This window comes from Tamandua tetradactyla, chromosome 2 (genome assembly GCF_023851605.1).
Source record: "Tamandua tetradactyla isolate mTamTet1 chromosome 2, mTamTet1.pri, whole genome shotgun sequence".
Classification (NCBI taxonomy): Eukaryota; Metazoa; Chordata; class Mammalia; order Pilosa; family Myrmecophagidae; genus Tamandua; species Tamandua tetradactyla.
In genome coordinates, this window is record NC_135328.1 from 147,118,286 (window position 1) to 147,139,851 (window position 21,566).

Below are 21,566 nucleotides of genomic sequence, written 5' to 3' on the forward strand. Positions count from 1 at the left end.
TTACTTTTATTGTGCTAACATATATGTAACATAAACTTTACTATTTAAGCATTTTTAAGTGTACAATTTAGTGGCATTAATTACTTTTACAATGTTGTCCTAATACTTTTTTTTAAATGCCATTTTATTGAGATACAGTCATGCACCATAAAATCCATTCAAAGTATACAGTCCATGGCTCACAGAATCATCATATAGTTGTGTATTCGTCATCACAATTTTAGAACATTTTCGTTACTCCAGAAAAAAAAGATAAAAATAAAAAGATAAAACCCAAAGCACCCCATACGTCTTACTCCCACCATTACTTATTTATTTATTTATGTCTTTATTTTATTACTCACCTGCCCATACATACACTGGATAAAGGGGGTGTCAGACACAAGGTTTTCACACTTACAGTCAGATGATAAAAGCTGTGTATTTATACAGTCATGATTAAGAATTGAGTCTACTGGATTACAGTTCAACGGTTTCAAGTATTTCCTTCTAGCTATTCTAATGCACTAGAAACTAAAAAGGAATATACATTTAATGCATAAGAATAACCTCCAGAATGACCTTATGACTCTGTTTGAACTCTCTTAGCCACCGAAACTTTATTTTTTAATTTCTTATTCTTCCTCTAGCACTGGAAAGATTTTCTGCTCCCTTTACTTTTTTTGAAAACAGTTTTTATTGTGAAATATAGCATATATACAAAAACGGCAAATTCCAAAGTACATTTTAACAAGTAGCTATAGAACAAATTTCAATGTATAGTATGGATTACAGTTCCACAATTTAAGGTATTTCCTTCTAGCTGTTCTGAGACACTGGAGACTAAAAAAATATATCAGTATAATGATTCAGTGGTCATACTCATTTGTTAAATCCTATCTTCTCTATCACAACTCCTCTTTCTTTGAGCTTTTTTCCAATCTTTAGGGGTATTTGGGCAATGACAATTATAACTTTGTGTTGAATAGGGGTGTCGACATTATGGGATAGGAGATGCACCTGTTGATGCTCTTGGAGAGGCTGGTAGTTCTGGGCTTCAGGGTTTATCTGGCTTAGGAACCATGTGGAGGTTTTAGGTTTCTGGAAAATAAACTTAGTGAAACTTAATAGAGTCTCAGATAGAGCCCTGGGTGTTCTTTAGGGTTTGCAGAATATCTGTTCATTGGGGTTTGGCATACCCCAATGAATAGCAATATCTTACTTTGGTTTGCATAAGAATAACCTCCAGAATAGCCTCTTGACTCTATTTGAAATCTCTTAGCTACTGATACCTTATCTTGTTTCATTTTCTTTCCCTCTTGGTCAAGAAGGCTTTGTGAATCCCACGATGTCAGGGCTCAGCTCATTCCTGGGAGTCATATCCCATGTTGCCAGGGAGACTTACCCGCCTGGGAGTCATGTCCCATGTAAGGTGGGGAATAAGTAAGATGGGGCTGAGAGAGAGGTGCCACATCTGAGCAAGCAAAGAGAGGTTCTCTGGAGTTGACTCTTAGGCATAATTATAAGTAGGCTTAGCTTCTCTTTTGCAGGAATAAGTTTCATAAGGGCAAGCCCCATGTTGGAGGGCTTGGCTTATTAAATTGAGAGGTCCTAATGCTTGCAAGAATATCAGGAATTCCCTGATATTCCTTTGGGAGGTTTAATATTTACACATTTGTCCCCAGTCCCTCAAGGGGACTTTGCAAATACTTTATTTTCTGCGTAAGATACTCTGAGATGAATTGGGGTATTACATTGATCTGTATAGAATAACAAGTTCTCATTCTCTATTCTAGTTTTCATGTAAACATGTTGTTTAAATTAACTGACCATACAGGTTAAATTAGATAGTGTGCCACAGAAAATATAAATTTCGTACCAAATAACATCTTTTCCTTTGGTCTCACATAGACATTGAAGTTTTAAAATACAGTCAGTGTCATCCTTTAACCTTGTAGCATGATTTACGTTTTAGTCCTAACCAAGTCCATTTCATTCATATCTCTAATTGAAGTCTGATTTCTTTTTCAGCATCTTTAACAGTTACTGTATGGAGTAATGCTGACTTTTAAAGCTTGTAGAACTCTAGCTGTGAGTTTCAGGTGTCACACAGATACCCAGAGTTCCAGGGAACTACCAGGTTATATCCAAAGAGCTCAGTATCTCAGAATTTAGAAATAACAGTTAAAACTCAGAACTAGATGTGATTGCTGTAAAGAACTTACAGTCTAGGAAACTTTACAGTAAGCCTATTGGTCATTCTGTACTCCTTAGTTGTCCATTGTCCAATCTTTATCCATGGAGAATGCCTGGTTATTGTTGTTTATTTTTATTTATTTATTTATTTATTGAATGCTTAGTTTTTAACTTGTCAAAATTTGTAATAAAATGACTTGTCACTTTTGTAATAAGGTATAAGGTATTGGTTCTTAGGTATCAGATTGGTGAATAACCTGCTCTTTAAAAGGACCTGAGTGAAACAATTCTTTTGTCTTTTATTCTTTTTTTAAATTATTTTCTTTTGATATATATTACATATTCACATATATGTAATCATCGAAAGTGTACAGTCAGTGGTTCACAATATCATCATATAGCTGTGCATTTATCATCACAATTGACATTTTTTTCTCTTTTATGAAAAAGGTTTTTACTTCTAGTTGCTCTAAGATACTGAAGACTGAAAGAAATACCAATATACTGATTTCAGCAGTCATACTCATTTGTTAAGCTCGACCTTCTCTGTATAACTCCACCCATCACCTTTGATCTTATCCCACTCTTTAGAGTTATTTGGGCTATGCCCATTGTAACTTTTCTCTGTTGGAAGGGGCTGTTGATAATATGAGATAGGGGATGGAACTATCTCGTATTCCAGTTGATGATCTGGAAAGGCTGTCCCCTCTGCATTTCCAGATCTTTCTGGTCCAGGGACCCATCTGGAGGTTGTAGGTTTCTGGGACGTTACCCTAGTGCATGGAACATTTGTAGAATCTTGTGTATTACCCTAGGTGTTCTTTAGGATTAGCAGGAATGATTTTGGTTGGGGTTTGGCAAGTTATGGTAGGTAGCAATGTCTAACTGAAGCTTGCATAAAAGGGACCTCCAGAATAGCTTCTTGACTCTGTTTGAACTCTTCCAGCCACTGATACCTTATTTGTTTCACTTCTTTTCCCCCTTTTGGTCAGGATGGCATTGTTGATCACATGGTGCCAGGGGCAGGTTCATCTCTGGGAGTCATCTCCCATGCCACCGGGGAGACTTTCATCCCTGGATGTCTTGTCCCATGCAAGGTGGAGGGCAGTGGTTTCACTTGCAGTATTGGGCTTACTTAGTGAGAGGAAGGCCACATTTGAGCAACAAAAATGGTCCTTTGGAAGTAACTTGGGCATATCTACAGGTAGGCTAAGCCTCTCCACTACATACATAGTACGTTTTATTGTTAAATGAAATGTATTGAATTTCTATTTTCACTTTTAAAATAATTTAGAAGGAAGCAGGGAAGTGTTTTGTTTTTAAATTTTAATTTCTCCTTTGAATTATTAATGTTCACAAAACTATTTATGAAAACTAAAAAAAATTTATACAGACAAATTAGAAAATGAGGAATCAGTCATAGCTTTGCTGTGCCAAATTAGTTTTCTGTTGCTGTGTAATAAATTACTGCAAACCAAGTCACATAAAACAGCAAACATTTGTTATTCCACAGTTTGTGGCTCAGGATCCACTGTGCATTACCTGGGTCCTCTACTGTTGGTCTTGCCAGGATGAAATCAAGGTGTAGATGGGTTTCTTCTCTGACCTCATTTAGGTCATTTGCTGATTTCAGTTCCTTGTGATTATATGACTGGAGTTTCTCCTTTTTTGTTTGTTCTTTTTCCTGGCTATGCCCATGGGTGACTCTTAGTTCCAAGAGACCAACCTCATATCCTACTCATGTAGCCCTCTCATACATGGCAGTTGAATTTTTCAAGGCAACTGGAGAATCTATTTTCAGCTAAAATGGAGTCTTATGCACCAAATGTTAACATGGAAGCAACTATCCCATTATTTTCACAGGTTACTCCTACACTCAAGGGCAGAGGATTTTAGAGAGAGGGCATGTACACCAGGAGGCAAAAATCTTGGGGACCATTTTAGAATTCTGTCTACCATGGCTATTTGGACAAAACTATTAGCATTTTGTAGTATTTCTTTTTATTTTATTCTGGTTAATTCTGTGGAAAAAAAATTCTAATTTTCTTTGTATTACATTTTCATTTATAGCGAATATTTTACCATGATGCTTTGTAGTTTTCTTTGATAACCGTTTATAAACATACATTATTTCTGATGACAAAATAAGGCCTTTTATTTGAGAGTTCAAGTAGCTATAATGTAGAATGTGAAAGGTTTTAGTAAAAGCTATGGGAATGCCCATCTTACCTATTTAAGTAAAATAGTTGTAAAATTTTGGATAGAAATTTGCTAAATATGAAAAGCAGTTTACCACATTCATCTTGGCCATCATAGTGCAAGAAAGTCAAGAGTTGGATCATGAGAATGTGCATTAATCTTGGTTCTTATCTAGTAGTGACTTAGAATTGGGTATTTTAACTATTGCAACTGAGAGGGATCTGTTTTAAAAATACATTCAAAGGTATGTATATACTCTTTCCTAGGTTTTTAAGCACTTATTCATTAATCATCATAATTATGGGTCCTCAGGGGATAGAAAAATTTTATTTAGCTATTTTTTTATAAAGTAGAAACCAGAATAAAATAAGGACGTAACTGCCCAGAGATGTGTTCAGTTGGGCAGTAAGTAACTTTTAGGTGTTGGCCTAATTAACATAGGGATTAAACTGAAAGATCTATCATGAAGGGTCAGTGTTTGCAAAAGTGAAGTTAGATGAAGATCGATTTAGAATCACTATCTTTTTCAAAGTAGCCTGTAAAAAATACAGAAGAAGGCTCTTCCTTCCCACCCTAAGTCTGTACTTGGCTCCCAAACAGAACAGTGTTTTTATTCATTTTAAAATTTTGCAGGTAATTACCTTCATGTCACTATTTTTATGTCACTGTTTATTGAATTATCATTTTAAACATTTCTTAATGACCTTTCACAACAATACATCTGTAAATCAATAGATCATTTCTGCTCCCCATGAATACCTTAAGTGGTATGATTCTGAAATTCTTCAGAACAAATGGATTCCCACAGTTTTCTGTGTACTGTGGTTTGTAGTTTCCTTGTGGTTTCACAGTTACCAGCCCTCCTACTACAGTTCCATTTTCTGGAAATTTGTGACATCTCTTGTCTGCTTATTCTTGCTCCCTTCCCATTCTATTTTTTGTTATTATGGGTTTTTTATGCTGTTTTAAAAATTCCCTTCCTTGTCCTCCTAACAAGAAGAAGAAAAGAAATATGTCCGTGGTCAGCATGCAATCTTGAATTGAAAGTATCAAGATTGTGTTAGTCTGAGAAGTTCTGTGAGGTTTCTGATTCCTTTGGAGATTTAGGGGGCTCCTTATCAGTACTGTCAAGATTCTAAAGGGCTGTTGTTGGAAAAGTTAGACAGGTTGATCCCTGTTTTACTTTTTCTAGATCCACAGTTCAGGTTAATTCCATTGATATTAGATTAACCTGTAAATGAACAAGATATTCCTTAAGTTTGATGTTTTTTTGGATATGTCAGGTAATAAACTCTTTTTGGGGCCTCTTGAGGCCACAATAGAATTCATTTAACATTGCTCAAATTGAGAAGGGCACTAACATTTTTGAGGTGAAGAGTTTGCTTGAAGTAGCAAATATGAAGTATGACTTTCTGTTCACATTTTTTTAAATGAGTCTCACGTGGCGGGTAGAGAAGGGAGCACATAAATATATTTTCCAGGGACGTGAGACTGCATTGTTCATGAAAAAGATGCATACATTTATAGGATTGAGAAATACTGCCCAAATTCAGGTAATAATTTTCACTGGAACATAACCAGTGCCTATCTGTACACGTGTTGTTGGGGGCCGCTTTGTGTTAAGGGGCAGAATGAAGTAGTTGTAACTGAGACAGTGTGTTTGGCAAAGCCAAGAATATTTACTCTTTGGCCCTTTACAGAAAACCTTTGCCAACTCTTGGCCTAATCAGTAATAAGCAGCTTTAAAAATCTTTTTTAGAGATAAGTTTTTGGTAGAGTAGCCAGCAAACAAGTATCTCAGTTTTGTTAAATGTCTCCTCAAACTTTCTATCATTAGAAACTGATTTGAGTTGAAGATATTGTTATCAGATCTAAAATCTCCATTTGAGTGGTACATACAAGAATAGAAATTTAAAATTTCAGATGTTTAAGGAGCTCTCTTAATTGTACATGAAGAGAATTACAACAAAAAGAATGATTGATTAGCCTGAAAACCCATGTGGTTTAGTATAATTTCATTGAAATAAGTTTTGAGAGGCCAAAGGAAAGGGACAGATGAGGACTATGACTTCATTTCAGTTACTCAGGTCTGATGGATATAGAGAATTTGTGTGTCAACTGAGATTAGATAATAATAAAATATGGCATGTGAGGGGAAGAAGCTTAGGATTGGGCAGAGTTCAGAGTCTAAATGATTAACACAGCAGGCATCAATAGCCCTAGAAAAGTTATGAGTAGTTGTAAATGAGAAATAATTTGATAGAGCAACAAACTACAGGAATCAGTCACTTTAGAGTTTGGAAAACATAGCAACAGGGATCCAGACCCTAAGAATTAAACTAGTGGGATTGAAACACACTGAGAAAACTGGGTGACTTGAGAACCCAAGCTTAGAGTATGTGGCAGTGGGCTTCTACCTCAACCATAGAGATGGGGAACATCAGGCAAAGGAAAAAAAGGTCCCAGAATCAACTTTGAGTTTTCTTAAACAATTTCCATTATAAGACCACGTCATGTGTTTCTGTCTGGGAACTGTATTTGAGAATATACAGGATTACATTTTCAAATCTTGGTGCCAGATTGACATATCTGATTAGAATGGGGATTTGAATGAAGCTTGGTTATTTTTTTATTTTTTGCATGGGCAGGCACAGGGAATCCAACCCGGGTTTCCGGCCTGGCAGGCAAGAACTCTGCCTGCTGAGCCACCGTGGCCTGCCCTTGGTTTGTCTTTTTTTTTTAAGCTTGGTTATTCTTGATAGCAGTATAACAGTGTAAAAGTTAACAGTCTTATAATGAAGGGTTATTATTAAACACTTGCTGTGTGCCAATTGTGTCATATCTTAAAGATCTAAATATAGTCTTCATTTACTTGGTCTATTTGTAGACGTTTTAAGCTTCTAATGGGCTAGGTACATATTTTTTCACCATTTAGTTTTCTGACTTACTGAATGATATTGCAACATCTGTAAAATTCTCAACAAATGATCTTTGGTGGAGGTCCTAAAAGGATTGAGTTAGATATTTAGTATTGAGCAACAGTAGAATATTTTAAATGCTCAGTTTGGAGATAGAAAATTGAATAGAAGAGAAACTGGTGGTGATAACACACTGTCTCTCTGAAATCATATGCTAGTTCGCATTAGTTCAGTAAATGTTGGATAAATTTATACCCCAACTGCTTAAAAAACAACTTTGAAGAAGCTTAATAAGCAAAATTGAACACAGTAGTAAAAGTAATATTTTATTTTTATGTTGAACAAAATAAGATAAATAGATGTCAACAGACATTTGAGATGTGTGTTCAGACTACTAAAATAAACATATCAACAAGATTCCTTCGAAGAATAGACAAGAGGGGGAAATATTTTAAACCACCCTTGATTAAAAAGAACACACAGGAACCCGGCTGGATCACTCTTTCCTCTGTCTGAACCCAAGGAGAATTTACTTTGTGAATTCTTGAATAGGGACTTTTTGGGTTAAGTTAAATTATTTCTTTAATAGGTCAGGAAAAGACAGTGTTCTAGGGGAACTTTTTATTAGCCTTCTTTAAACCTGAAGACAGTGTTAAATTTTAGTAAAGGAGTTTAGTAAAGAATTAGGTGAAATGATGATTGGATTTAATAGAGACAGAATTTTAGAGAATCTGGAAAATTGTTTAGTTGGAAGCAGTGCATTAAGTGAGCCTTTGAAAAACATCTTATTACTCAGTTTTTCTGTGAATAGTACTTTAAGTTATGCAGGAGGTGCGTTTTTTTTAAAGGAGGGTCTCAAATGACAAGTGATTTTTCAGATTGTTGAAAATGTTTCCGAAGTCCAAATGAAATGCCCCCTATCCATACTTCCCCCTCCTCACCAAGTACAAAAGAAAGCAAAGCTTTGATCCACTAAAATATGGACTGGTGTTTCATCAAAATTTGAGGGCTTTACCACACAGATTGAAGGAAGTAATATGTTGTCAACTGTAGAACACTTGTGCATCTTTCTTTCCTTAGTAATGTAGAGTATACCTTCAGATAGCTGAGTGAATAAATGTTTGATGGATCTTTTAATATTCATTTAAATGGAGAGTACCTACCAAAGAAAAGGATTTTGTTTTAATAATAGCCAACCTTTGTTGAGTGACTAATGTGCTCTTCAGACTTTTTATGCAAGAATTCTGTGAAATGAATATTGTTTTTATTTTGTAAATGAAAAAACTAAGGTTCAGAGGTTTAGCCACTTAGTAATTTGCCAAAGTTGGGATTCAAATCTGGGTATTTTTTTGCACAGCTTGTGCAGTACCATGTTTTATATATATTCATTTTAATTCATTCTTAACAAATATGTGTTCTCTGCCAGACAGTTAGGATATAATTTGGAGAAAAGGAAAATATCAAACAAAAATAAAGTTTCTGACTTAGCACTTATATTGCATTGAAGAGAGCAGGAGTGAATCACAGATGGATCTGCAGCCTGGGCCTGCTAAGAACTTCTGGGAAATAGGCCTTTGCTTTTATGCAGAATGTGTTGAGGTTATTTTGTACATTTGAATAGACTGGTATACATAGATAATCTTTCTATGATTGAAGTCTCTTACCTCTCAAAATTATTGGACTCTGCCTAGTTTTCCTCATTTCCATGATTTTGTAGAACAGTTAGGCAGGAATAGGAGCCATGAGTAGATTCTGTGAGTTTGACAAAGGGGTTTTCCTTAAATAATCTGATGGAATTCTAACCATGGTCAGGACATGTGGGACAGATGAACAATACTATGGGAACTTGAAGGGGAAGGACATTTGCATTTCTGCCAGGATTGAGTTCCGCTTTGACAGCTGTGGGTGTACAGTTTACTTCTTAATAGCTTCAGTTGCATTAAAGGAATTTGTATCCTTTGTCTCTGGTATCAGTTATCATCACCCTTGAGACAGTCCTTTTAAAAGTCAAATATTTGTTAATCACATAAAATAATTGAAAGTTACTGTGATGAATGCTTCAAAGGTGAATGACATAGTACAGTGAGTGCATATAACAGGGGTATTGATCTGGTTGGGGAGATCAGGGAAGGCTGTCCTTATTAAGGGATGCTTTAAGATCTGAAGGGTAAATACATATTAACTAATGGGGAGTGTTGCTGTTAGAGGGAACGAGCCTCATTTTAAAGGTCCTGTGGCAGGAAACTGAAAAAAAAAGTTCATTGTGGCTTAAGTAGGGGATAGGGAGCATGGTGTGGAAGAGACTGGCAAGCGTAAACAGAAGGTAGAGCAGGCAGAGCCTTGATTGTGTGGGTTTTTGTGTTCATATGTATAGAGTGGCAAATCACTGGTCATTTTAAAAGAGGGAAGTATGGATATCAGTCACCTGATGAGACTGCATTTTGAAAAACTAGGTGTGAACATAGTATGGAGAACATGCCATATGCATTTAACTGTTCTCCAGGTGAGAGATGAAGATACTTTGGTCTGTGATCTTGGTGGTAGGTGGAGAAGGAAGAGGAGATGGAAATTAGGAAAACTAAGTAGATTCCAATAATATTAAGGGGTAAAAATAGAGTTCAATGAAAGATTATAATTGGGTATTGGAGCAAAAACCTCTAGAGGAGTCCCTAAATTTCTAGTTAATCCAGTTGATTTACAAATTCAGTTTATGTTGCTTTTAACTTGAGTTCACGTTTTTGCTGTGTTCTCTTGGCCAGAACTTAGTTTGCAGACTTAGAGTTAATGTTATAACATTTTAGCTAAAATCTTGGCATCGCTGAGTAAAATGGAGGTTTTAATCAGTTTTCATTTAAGCTTAATATCTCAGTTTGTCAGATTGCTGCAAAAAGTACCATAGAGTAGATTGACTTACATAACAGACATATTGGCTCATAGTTTGGAGGTTAGAAGTCCAAATGCTTTTCTTTAAAAGTCGCTAGTATTCTAGTGATCCTTGCTGCATTTCTTTGGGGTTCCTTGATTTGCATCTCTGCCTCCCTAGTTCGCTTTTCTTGTGGCTTTCACTAATTTGTCCAAATTTCCTCTCTTGATATGGCCTGTAAATAAGGATTAAGATTTGAATATGTCTTTTGGCAGGGCCTTAATTCAGACCCTGACACTTAGTTATTTGTTTCCTAATTTTTCTACCCTATCTTTAACCATTTTCACTCTAAACAGTATTGTTATCTTTTCTTTGTATGAGAGACTTCAAAACAATTTTTGAGCAGAGGAAATTACCACTAAACATCAGATGGCTTGATTTTTTAAAACAGCTTTGAGATATAATTCACATGCCAAACAGTTAACTGGTTTGAAGTGTAATGCTTTGGGTGGTGCAGTGGTGACTCAGTGGCAGAATTCTTGCCTGCCATGCCAGAGACTGGGGTTTCAATTGGCAGAGCCTGCCCGTGCCCCTCCCCCCCAAAAAACCTAACTAACTAAATAAAATTCAGTGGGTTTTAATATATTCAGAGTTGTGGAGTCATCATCACAATGACTAGGTTTTTATTGCCTCTCTCAATTTCTCCCCAGCCCCACCCCTACCAGCCGTAGGCAATCACAGTGTATAAATAGATTTGCCTTTCTGGACATTTCATATAAATGGAATCATATTTTCATGTGACTTCTTTAACTTAGCATGTTTTCCAGGTTCATCCATGTTGTAGCGTGTATCAGTACTTCATTCTTTTTTAAATACCTAATTTGCCATTGAATGGCTACATTTTGTTTATCCCTTTATCAGTTAGGTTTCTATTTTTTTTATTATGAGTAATGTTCATGTACAAGTGTTTTATGTGAACATATGTTTTGAGTTCTCTTGGTGTATATAGGAATGAAATTGCTGGGTCATACAATACTTTTTTTTTTTTTTTTTGAGGAATTGCTGAACTGTTTTCAACTGCAGTTACATCAGTTTACATTCTCACCAATATTATATGAAAATTCCAATTTCTCCAGTCTTTGCTAACACTTCTTATTGTCTTTTTTGTTAAAACCATCCTATAGTATGTGTGAAGTGGTATGTTATTGTGATTTTGATTTGTATTTCCCTGGTAGCTAATGATGTTGAGCTTGGCTTTTTAACAGAAAAGCAGCATTTTTATTGTATTGACAATATAAAAATGGAAATATCTGGGAATTTCAAGTAATTGCTTGGAAAGAATTAGTTTTTTAGATTAGAATATCATTTTATATTTAAAATTTGTTCTTTTTTTTAATCAGTTGTATTCCCTGAATGACTACAAACCACCTATTTCTAAAGCGAAAATGACACAGATTACTAAGGCAGCCATCAAAGCTATTAAGGTGAGTAGATTTTACTCTTATGTTTTCAGAAGAAGATTATATACTAATATTTTGGAGGGGGTATAATTTTTACAGATAATATATTATCTTTCCCTTTACCGAGTTAAAATATATGTTCATTGGGGAAAACTGCAAAAATCTAAAACTTTCCTACTTAGAGATGAATATCATTTTGATAAATATTCTCTCATAAACATTGTAGCAATCATTTTCCTTACCTTTCTTATGTAAGATTTTGTGTGTATCCGCGTTGTGGAGAATGTGTTTAACACTTGCTTGTCACATGACTGAGAATTGTCAAGTTGTGACAAAAGGTTTTTAAATAAAAATACATTTGGTTTTTTTTTAATGATCTTAAAATAGATTTAAATTGGTTATTAAGGAAAATAATTGGGCCTCATTGTACAAAGGACATTTCAACTGTGTAAAGAGATACAGTGGTTTTTGAAACTATGTGAATTAATGAATACTTGTGAAAAATCTCTGGAAATAGTTGCACCGTTCTCTAGAGAATTAGACATATGTACAAAATTTTGCATAAAATTTCATGGCTGTAATGCTCCTTTGAAGCTCAAGTATGGACACCTCCTCCAAGAGGTTCTTGTCACCCAAAGCTCAGAATAAGTAGGCATTAACATACGGTTGATTATTTGGTGATATGTTTTTCTGCTCTGAATTAGAGCATCAGTCATAACCAGAAGCACCAAGTATTTAAATAAGTTGTCTTTAAATAGCAATGTTGCATATTAGATTAAACAACTTCCTACTTAGTGGGAATCTCTACTAGGAAAAAATACAGATAATTAGTTATAGGCCAAAGCTGAGTTTCAGACTTAGCGTATTATAGCTAAAGTCCCTATGTTTGTGTGCAGAAAATGAAAATGAGTATAAGGACATAGACAAATAAGGACTATGTCAAGTAAGCAGATTTAAGCCAGAGAATTCTTCAAAGAAGTGATTTTTCATAAGTTGTCTCTTGTACTTTCTTTAAAACTATTTTATAATTCAGTTTTTTATGTTAATGATTCTGAGAGCATGCAAATATTTACATTATTTTTACTCCATGAAAATTAGTATTTCATGAATTTTACATAACTTTACTGTTTAACAGAATACTTTTCAATTAAAAGACTTCCTGAGGTATAGGTGCTACATTAATTCCATTTTTCAGATGGGGAAGGGCCTATGAGAGGTTAAGTAATTTGAAATAGAGGGCTAGGATTTAAACATAGGTTTTAGTGGCTGAAGCATCTGTAAACTCTTAGGACATACTCTACTTTTTTTTATAGTTGATTTAGTATATTATATATTTTACCTTTGAAAGCCATAGAAATCAGTTATCCCAGTTTTTTTCCTATTTTCCAAGGCATTAAGCACAATTTTAATTAGAATATAATGACAATATTTCATAATTTTTAAAATATAAAATGAAGTTAATGACTCCAAACGTTATCTATTGCAATGGGTTGAGAGTAAATTTCATAATCTATGTTATTACAGATATAAAGTATAATGGTTCAACTTTTTAGTGCTTGACAGAGGACAATCATAAGAAGTCAATATGAAACGTTTTTGGTTATAGTCGCAGCATCTAACATTTGAAAGGCATCCATGCTCTTTTGTATAATTATATTAGAGTCAAGTATATTTATTTTCACATCTGTTATAACTGCTGTTGCAAAGGAGAAATACTATTGTCTTATTTTTCAAGAGATATACACAGAACAATTCTTTCTCCAGGGAACTTGTGCAAACCAATATAAGATGTATATTCTTCACATAATATATAAAACAAGAGAAGCCTCTTCAGATTTATTTTTTGAAGTCTGGAATGCTGGCACTTTCCAGTTACGCTGCAGTTCTTCATTCCTGTAATCTGACCCAGAGCTGCTGCTTACTATGGGTCTAAAGAAGCAGAAGTGATTTCTTTTTAGGCTTCTTCTTTTCCACTGTGGTTTTCTTTTTATCTTTCTGATCATATCATAAAGTATCTCATTAACATTGATCTTTGATTTTGCAGAAGATTCTAAAAAGGCAGTTATACCACTGTCTTGCTTAATTCTGACCCTGTTCTTTGCCAATTACCGACTCATCTTCCAGGTGGCATTTATTGCCAGCCAAAATCATTGGAACATCTTCTGTCCTTAACCTGTAAAATCTGTTCCCTCAAGTCCTGCAAGCCATTAAAATGTAGACTGAGCTGTAATAGAATATACTAGTACAAACCCTTGGCCGTTCCCTCATCGCTATAAATTGCTCTGTCCCTGCTATATCCAGTGTTTTGGGCACACACCGTTGGCATTCTACTTCAGCTTGCTTTCTGTGGGAATCTTCTATCATTGGATCATATTTTTCAACAAAAATGCCCTGAATCAACTGAGCTGTCAAATCAGACTTCCCCATGCATTCTGAACCTAGGACCACTAGCTTGTACTCAAAGCATGGAGTGGTCTATTTAAATACTGACAATCCCCCACCTCCATCTGATGCCTCCTCCTCCCTCTTCTTGGCCACCTACTTTTTTGTTTTTAAATGCATTTATTTTTTTTAAGTCAGTCCTACAGAGAAGTTGCAAGGACATTATTATGAACACCACATGTTCTTCTCTTAGATTGACCAATCAGCATTTTGCCACATTGCTTTACACATGGGCACACACACATGCATATTTATTTCTTTGTTTGGCTGAATCATTGAAGAGGTAGTTGCAAACCTCATTCATGATAGTATTTAATCCTTAAATGCCTAAATCTCTCTTTTTTTACATGGGCAGGTACCGGGAATCTGAATCTTTTGAGAGCAAAGACCTTTCCTAATTAACCACCATACAGTAATCGCATGCAAGAAATTTCACTTTGATGTAATATTGTTATCTTACATATAATCCATATTCCTATTTCACCAGTTAGTATTGACTTTAGTAGCTGCTCCCTGCACCCCTCTTCAGGATCTAGTCACTCAACCATTTTTGTTTTGTTTTTCATAGCATTGACATTTTTGAGACTATGTCCAATTTTGAGTACAAATTGTTTTGCAATACTGCATTATTAGAAACTGAATTTAGTACATTTGTAAACAACAGAGTTTAACTGTCCTTTAAATCAGATTTAAATGATAGTGTTGCTCCTTATCAAGGTAAGTCATTGATTTTTTTATGACTATTTAGAGAAGTGATTATTTCATTGGGTGATTGCTAATATTACATGCATACTATTAACAAATCTCACAGGTAATCTATTTTAGAAGGCTTACATGAATTAATAAATTTTGAGTTAAAGTTTAGCAATTTATTCTGACTTAACATATAGTTATTAGAAACAGGAAACACTGCCAGTGTTTCCCAGATGAATTATTTAATAAATTATTTAATGTGTAATTATTTAATATTTTGTATATTGATTATAAATATTTAGGTGCCTAAAAATGCATAATGACTTGAAGTAGTTAATTTTGCTTTTTTACTTAAGTAAAACTGTTGAGTAAACTGTTATTTTATACCAAAGTAAATTTTATCCAAGCTAAAATTCAAACTTATAAATCTTGATTTGGTAACATATGGGTAAAGATAGTTTCCTTTGTTTTTGAATTTCATGCTGCAGTTCATTTGAAAGCTCTTGTGTCTTTTCATTCGAAGGGGATTTTCATTAAAGAAGCGTAATTCATTATATAGAAGCACAATTCAAGTTAGTTCTTTAATAAGTGTGCCGATTATGTTATTGCCAATGAGGTTTCAAAAAATGTAGTAGCACAAATTCCTAGATACTTTCTGTTAAATTTATAATTTCTATTTTATTCATTTTTAGGTATATTCATGAAGTTATTTCCTTATGATTGTTGTAGGTAGATAAGCCAGAATTGCTCAGATGTTATGCATAGTAGTCTCATTGCTCATTTTTTACTCATGTGCTCATATTATACAATATTACATCTTTATATAATATATAGACCTGCAGTTCCATTTTCCAGGAGAAACAAAGGGAGATAAATGAAGTTGAAAACAACTCTCTTGCACATATTTATTAATGCTATTTGTAGACTGTTACTTGATTTTTTTCTATTACTGTACTTGATGTAGATGATTGATTCTATAGGAAATCTGTACTTTTCCTTCCTTGAAAGTCAAACTGTACGACTGTTAGTCTACTCATCACAAGTATTTTGCTGTCAGCATGCCTGTTTGTCAAAGTATGGTTTCATAAAGACTTTGATAGAGTTCTTTTGTGTTTGAGTTAATATCGCACACTTTGTACATATTGATTGTGTACCTGTTTCAAAAAAATCACTTTAACAATTCAGTATCACACGTTGCTTATGAAGGTAAGTGATATAAATACCTTGATCAAAATCCATTGTTTTTTGGGGGGTGGAGTAGGGGGAAGAAGCAATGTTAAAGTTTATTGTTAACAGAAAAATTCTAATGAAATCAAACAATTTTAAAACTGTATCTCATTTTCCCCCCTTTCAGTTCTATAAACATGTGGTACAGAGTGTTGAGAAATTCATTCAGAAAGTAAGTATATAATTTCCCATAAATATACTATATATTATATGAACTATTAATGGCTTTTACTCTTCTCTTCAGATACTCGTTTACATTGTTTTGATGGAATATAAAAGTTATTTTATTTTCTAATTGAGAAATAAAATGAAAGTGCTTTTTTAATTTCGGTGAAAAAGATGGCTTTTAGGTAGATAGTTTTGCTAAATTTGCATTGCCATAATGAGCAAATGTCCCTTTATAAAGGGGACAATGAATTATAAATTCATTGCTTATTGCCTTTAAAGAAACTCTAAATGTGAAGCTGTATGCCTAGATAGCACCTCTCCTTTTAGATTAAGTGTGAATACATATTGCCTACAAGCCACATCTCTAATTCATTTTGTTCACTCCATTAGGACACTATTTATCTCTATGTCTTATTATATAGATGTGCAGTTCAGTTTTCCAGGGGAAGCAAAGGAAGGTGAGGTTGAAAACATCTATCTTACATACATTTAGTAATATCTTATATACATTTAGTAATGTTACATGTAAACAGGGTTCAAGGTGACTAGATTCTAGTTCTTTGTAACTAGATATTTTTCCCTATTTGTGATTGGTGTCCACATTTATGTACTCAAATTTAGATTTGTACTCTGCCCATATTTGTATGCCTAGATGTAAGCAGGGCCAGTTTGTAAATTACAGCTGTATAATTTTAAAAATTCAGTAATGTTGAAGTGTGGTTTTTGAACAAAAAATAGTTGATTGAGAGAAAGGTGCAGGAATGAAACTGAGATTACTATGTCACAAAACTACCTGGGTAACCTTAATAAATAAGTTAAACATCATGTGCCTCAGCTTTTTTTTCTTCCTCTTTTTAACTTTTTTTTTTCTTCAGTGTTTTGAAATACCTGTAAAACAATTTTGGAATTAACAACTAGTTTAGCTGACTTCAGGCTAAGTTAAAATAACAGTTTTCCTGACAATTTCTTATAAATCTCTCTAAATATTAGTAATTGGAAATTTTCATTCCTTTAAAACTTTCAAGTAATTGTGTGTTCAATCAGAGAGGCAAGTCACGTCAGTATCTGGGAAAAATTTTAAATGCTTTTTTCTTGTTCCTGTTTAAATCAGAGATTCTGTAATGGATTAGGGTAATTAGTCAAATATATATTTTTTTAATTAACCTTTTTATTTTGAAATAATTGTAGATTCACATGAAGTTGAATCTGATAGGTTATAATAATATGGAGAGAAACTATAAACCCTCCGGGACATCAATACAATCCACCAAGCTTATTTAGATTTCACTGATTTTACATGCATTCCTATGTGTGTGTTTGTGTGTGTGTGTGGTGTGTATATTATAGCTCTGTGCAGTTTTATCCCATGTATCAGTAGACTCCCAATATAATAAAGTACAGAGCAAAAATCCATCATGTTGCCCTTTTATATAATCACTCATGTCTCCCCTTCTCACTTTTAACGAAAATGCTTGGCAATCATTGTTCTCCATCTCTAAAATTTTGCCATCTCACATTATGTAAGTGGAATCACACATTATGTAGCCTTTTAATTAAAAAAATATATATTCAACTAATTACCCTAATCCATTACAGAATCTCTGATTTAAACAGGAACAAGAAAAAAGCATTTAAAATTTTTCCCAGATACTGACGTGACTTGCCTCTCTGATTGAACACACAATTATTTGAAAGTTTTAAAGGAATGAAAATTTCCAATTACTAATATTTAGAGAGATTTATAAGAAATTGTCAGGATAACTGTTATTTTAACTTAGCCTGAAGTCAGCTAAACTAGTTGTTAATTCCAAAATTGTTTTACAGGTATTTTAAAATTTTGAGATTGGTTTGATTTGCTCAAAATAATTCCCTTGAGATCCATCGATGTTGTTTTCTGTAACAATAGTTCCTTCCTTTTAATTACTGAATAGTATCCCCTGGTATAGAATTACTGTAGTTTGTTTAACCGTTCACCCACCGAGGGAAATCTGGGTTGTTTCCAGTTTTGTACTGTATGAACAGAGCTGCTAGGACCATTTGTGTACAGGTTTTTTTTGGATCTCAGCATGAGTTTTATATCTCAAGAGTATAATTGCTGGGTTACAAGTTAAGGGCATGTTTAGTTTTATAAGAAATTGCCAAAATATTTTCAAAAATAGCTTTACCATTTTACATACCCATTGTTTATATATGATGGCTCTAGTTTTACTCTACATCCTTGCCAGGATTTGGTGTTATAAATATTTTTTAAAACTTAGCCGTTCTCAAAGTTGTATAGTGATACCTCATTGTGGTTTTAATATGCTTCTCCTTTATGGCTAATGATACTGAACAATTTTTCATGGGCTTATTTGTCATCTTCAGTGAACTGTTTTTTTCTGTCTTATACCCATTTCCAATTAGATAGTATTTTATTTCTACTGTTTGGAGAAATGTTTATATTTTATATATTTTTTTTCTAGTAACATTTGTAGCCTAAAATTTCCCCTATTAACCATATTAAAATATACAATTCATTGTGGCTAATTATATTCATAATGTTATGCTACTGTCACCACTATTCATTACTAAAACTGTTACATCACCCCCAAATAGAAATTCTTTACAATTTAAGAATTACTCTCCATTTCCTACCCAAACCCCTAGCAACTTATATTCTGGCTTCTGACCCTGTGAATTTACTTATTCTAATTACTTCATGTCAGTGAAATCATATACTATTTGTTCAAATATTTTTAAATATTTTCTCCCATTCTATAGGTTGTTTTAATTTCAAAGCTGATGTCCTTTGATGCAAGGAAGTTTTTCAGATGAAGTCCCAGTTATCTGTTTTTTGTTTTTTTTTTTCCTGTTGTTGCTTGTGCTTTTGGTGTGAAGTCTAAGAAACACTGCCTAGCTCATGGTCCTGAAGATGTTTCTTTGTTTTCTTTTAGGGGTTTTATAGTTCTGGTTCTTATAGTTAGGTCATTGATGCATTTTTAGTTAATTTTTGTACTTGGTGTGAGGTGGGGGTTTACTTTCATTTCGTTGCATATTCAGTTTTCTTGGCACCATTTGTGGAAGAGACTATTCTTTCCCCATTACATGGACTTGGCAACCTTGTCAAAAATCATTTGGCTGTAGATGTGAAGGTTTATTTTTGGACTTACCAATTTGATTCCATTGATCTGTATGTCTGTCCTTCTGCCAGGACCATGCTGTTTTGATTATTGTACTGTTGTAATAAGTTTTAAAATTGAAATGTATGAGTCTTTCAACTTATTCTTCTTTTCAAGATTATTTTGGCTATTTGGAACCCCTTACCTTCCATATCAATTTGATGATCAGCTCTTTCATTTCTGCAAAGAAGCCTTTTAGAATTTGATTGGGATTGCATTAATTCTGTAAAACACTTTGGGTAGAATTGGCATCTTATTTTCAGTTTTCCAGTCCCATGAACATGGAATGTTCTTTCATTTATTGAATCATCTTGGATTTCTTTCAGTAATGTTTTATAGTTTTCAATGTATAGTGTCCTTTGCATCCTTGGTAAAATTTATTCCTAGATATTTGATTCTTTTAGGTGTTGCTGGAAAGAAATGTTTTCTTCTTCAAATTATTTATAACAAGTGTAAAGAAACATTACTGATTATTACATGTGGTTCCTTATTCTGCCATTTTCCTGAAGTTGTTCATTAGCTTTTAGTAGTATGCTGAGGATTTTCGGAATTTTCTGTAGTTTCAGGATCATGTTATCTTGCAAATAGGGAAAGTTTTACTTCTTCCCTTTAAATTTGGATGCCTTTTATTTCTTTCACAAGCCTAACTGCTCTTGTTGAACTTCAGTACAATTTGAGTACTGTTTATTATGTTGAAGAAGTTTGCTTATATTTCATTCTTCTGAATGTTTTTCTTAAATAATGGGTGCTGAATTTTGTCAGATGCTTTCCCTGTGCTAATTGAGATGGCTAATGTGTTTTTTTGACTTTGTTCTTTTAATGAGATGTATGACATTAATTGATATTCTTATGTTGTTGAACCACCATTTCATACCTGGAATAATTCCCACCTGATCATGGTGTGTAAATCTTTGTGCTTGTTGGATTTGATTTGCTAGTATTTTTTTTTTTTTGAGGATTTTTGCATCTGTATTCATAACGCATGTATGTATAAAAGATACAATATAGAAATGTAATTTTCTTTTCTTGTGGTATCTTTATATATTCACATGACTTCAATCTATTGTCTCTTCTCCTTCCCCTTCAACCTTTAGCATCTCTTGTAGGATTGATCTAGTGGTGATGAACTTTCTCAGCTTTTGTTTATCTGGGACTGTCTTAATCTCTCTTTCATTTCTGAAAGACAGATTTGCTGAATATAGAATTCCTGGTTGGCAAAAAATAGAAGTTTTTTTGCTTTCAGCATTAGTATATGTTATCCTATTGTCTTCTTGCCTCCATGGTTTTTGATGAAAACTCGTCATTTAATCTTATTGAGGTTCCCTTGTATGTGTGACACATTGCATCTCTTTTGTGGCTTTCAGAATTCTCTTTATTTTTGGCATTTGATAACGTGCTGTGATGTGGGTCTATTTGAGTTTATCCTGTTGTGTAGTTGAGTGTTTTGGATATGTATATTCATTTCTTTCATTGGATTTGGAAAGTTTTTAGCCATTATTCCTTTAAATAGTCTCTGCTCCTTTCTTCCCTGTCTGGAATTCCCACAGTTTTATATTGGTGTGCTGGATGGTGTCTTGCAGGTTCCTCAGGCTCTGGTAGCTTTTCTTTATTCATTCTTTCTGCTTCTTAAGATAAATGATTTCAGTTGTCTTATCTCCAACTCTCTGATTATTTATCTACACACTCAGATCTGGGCCTTGACTACCAAAGGGAATTTTTTGTTTCTTTTACTGTGGTCTTCAGTTCTGTTTGGTTCTTTTTCATAATTGACATTACTCTGTTGATAATCTTCTTTGTGTTCATGTGTTTTTCTGGTTTTCTTTAGCTCTTTGAGCATGTTAGGACAATTTTTAAGTGTATTTCTATTATATTATTGGCCTCCTGTTTGATAGCTTCTAATCCATTCGGGTTTTTTTTGGGTCATCACTTCCTCTTTATATGTTTTGTAACTTTTTGTTGAAATCTAGACATTATGATAATTTAAAATGTTACCTTTAGAGTGTTGTCTCTGAGGTGTCTGTTCAGTAACCATGTATCCAAATAATGTTATGACAAAGCTTTCCTCAGATGCCATTAGCTAACTACAAGAAAATAAGGGAAAAAAAAAGACACAGATTGAATAGATTGACCTGTGCAGTGAGTTTAGAGAATAGTTCCATGCCAAAGTGTAGGGGCCTCCCTGATTCTTTCTGTATTATAATCCATTTTATGTGGTCAGTGAATGCCCTTCATTCTCTAGGAAATTGTTTCCTTGGGGCCCAGG

General features: G+C 33.9%; 1 protein-coding gene across 4 annotated transcripts in view; it reads left to right on the forward strand.

Annotated features, from left to right (window-relative positions):
- The window catches only part of SCAF8 (SR-related CTD associated factor 8), a 224,653-nt gene that overhangs the window by 26,631 nt on the left and 176,456 nt on the right, over nucleotides 1-21,566 (forward strand). For all 4 annotated transcript variants that reach the window (XM_077149337.1, XM_077149338.1, XM_077149336.1 and 1 more), the window contains 2 exons: nucleotides 11,556-11,639; nucleotides 16,105-16,149. In XM_077149337.1, the coding sequence (XP_077005452.1) occupies nucleotides 11,556-11,639; nucleotides 16,105-16,149 (129 nt within the window). The remainder of the gene's footprint in view (nucleotides 1-11,555; nucleotides 11,640-16,104; nucleotides 16,150-21,566) is intronic.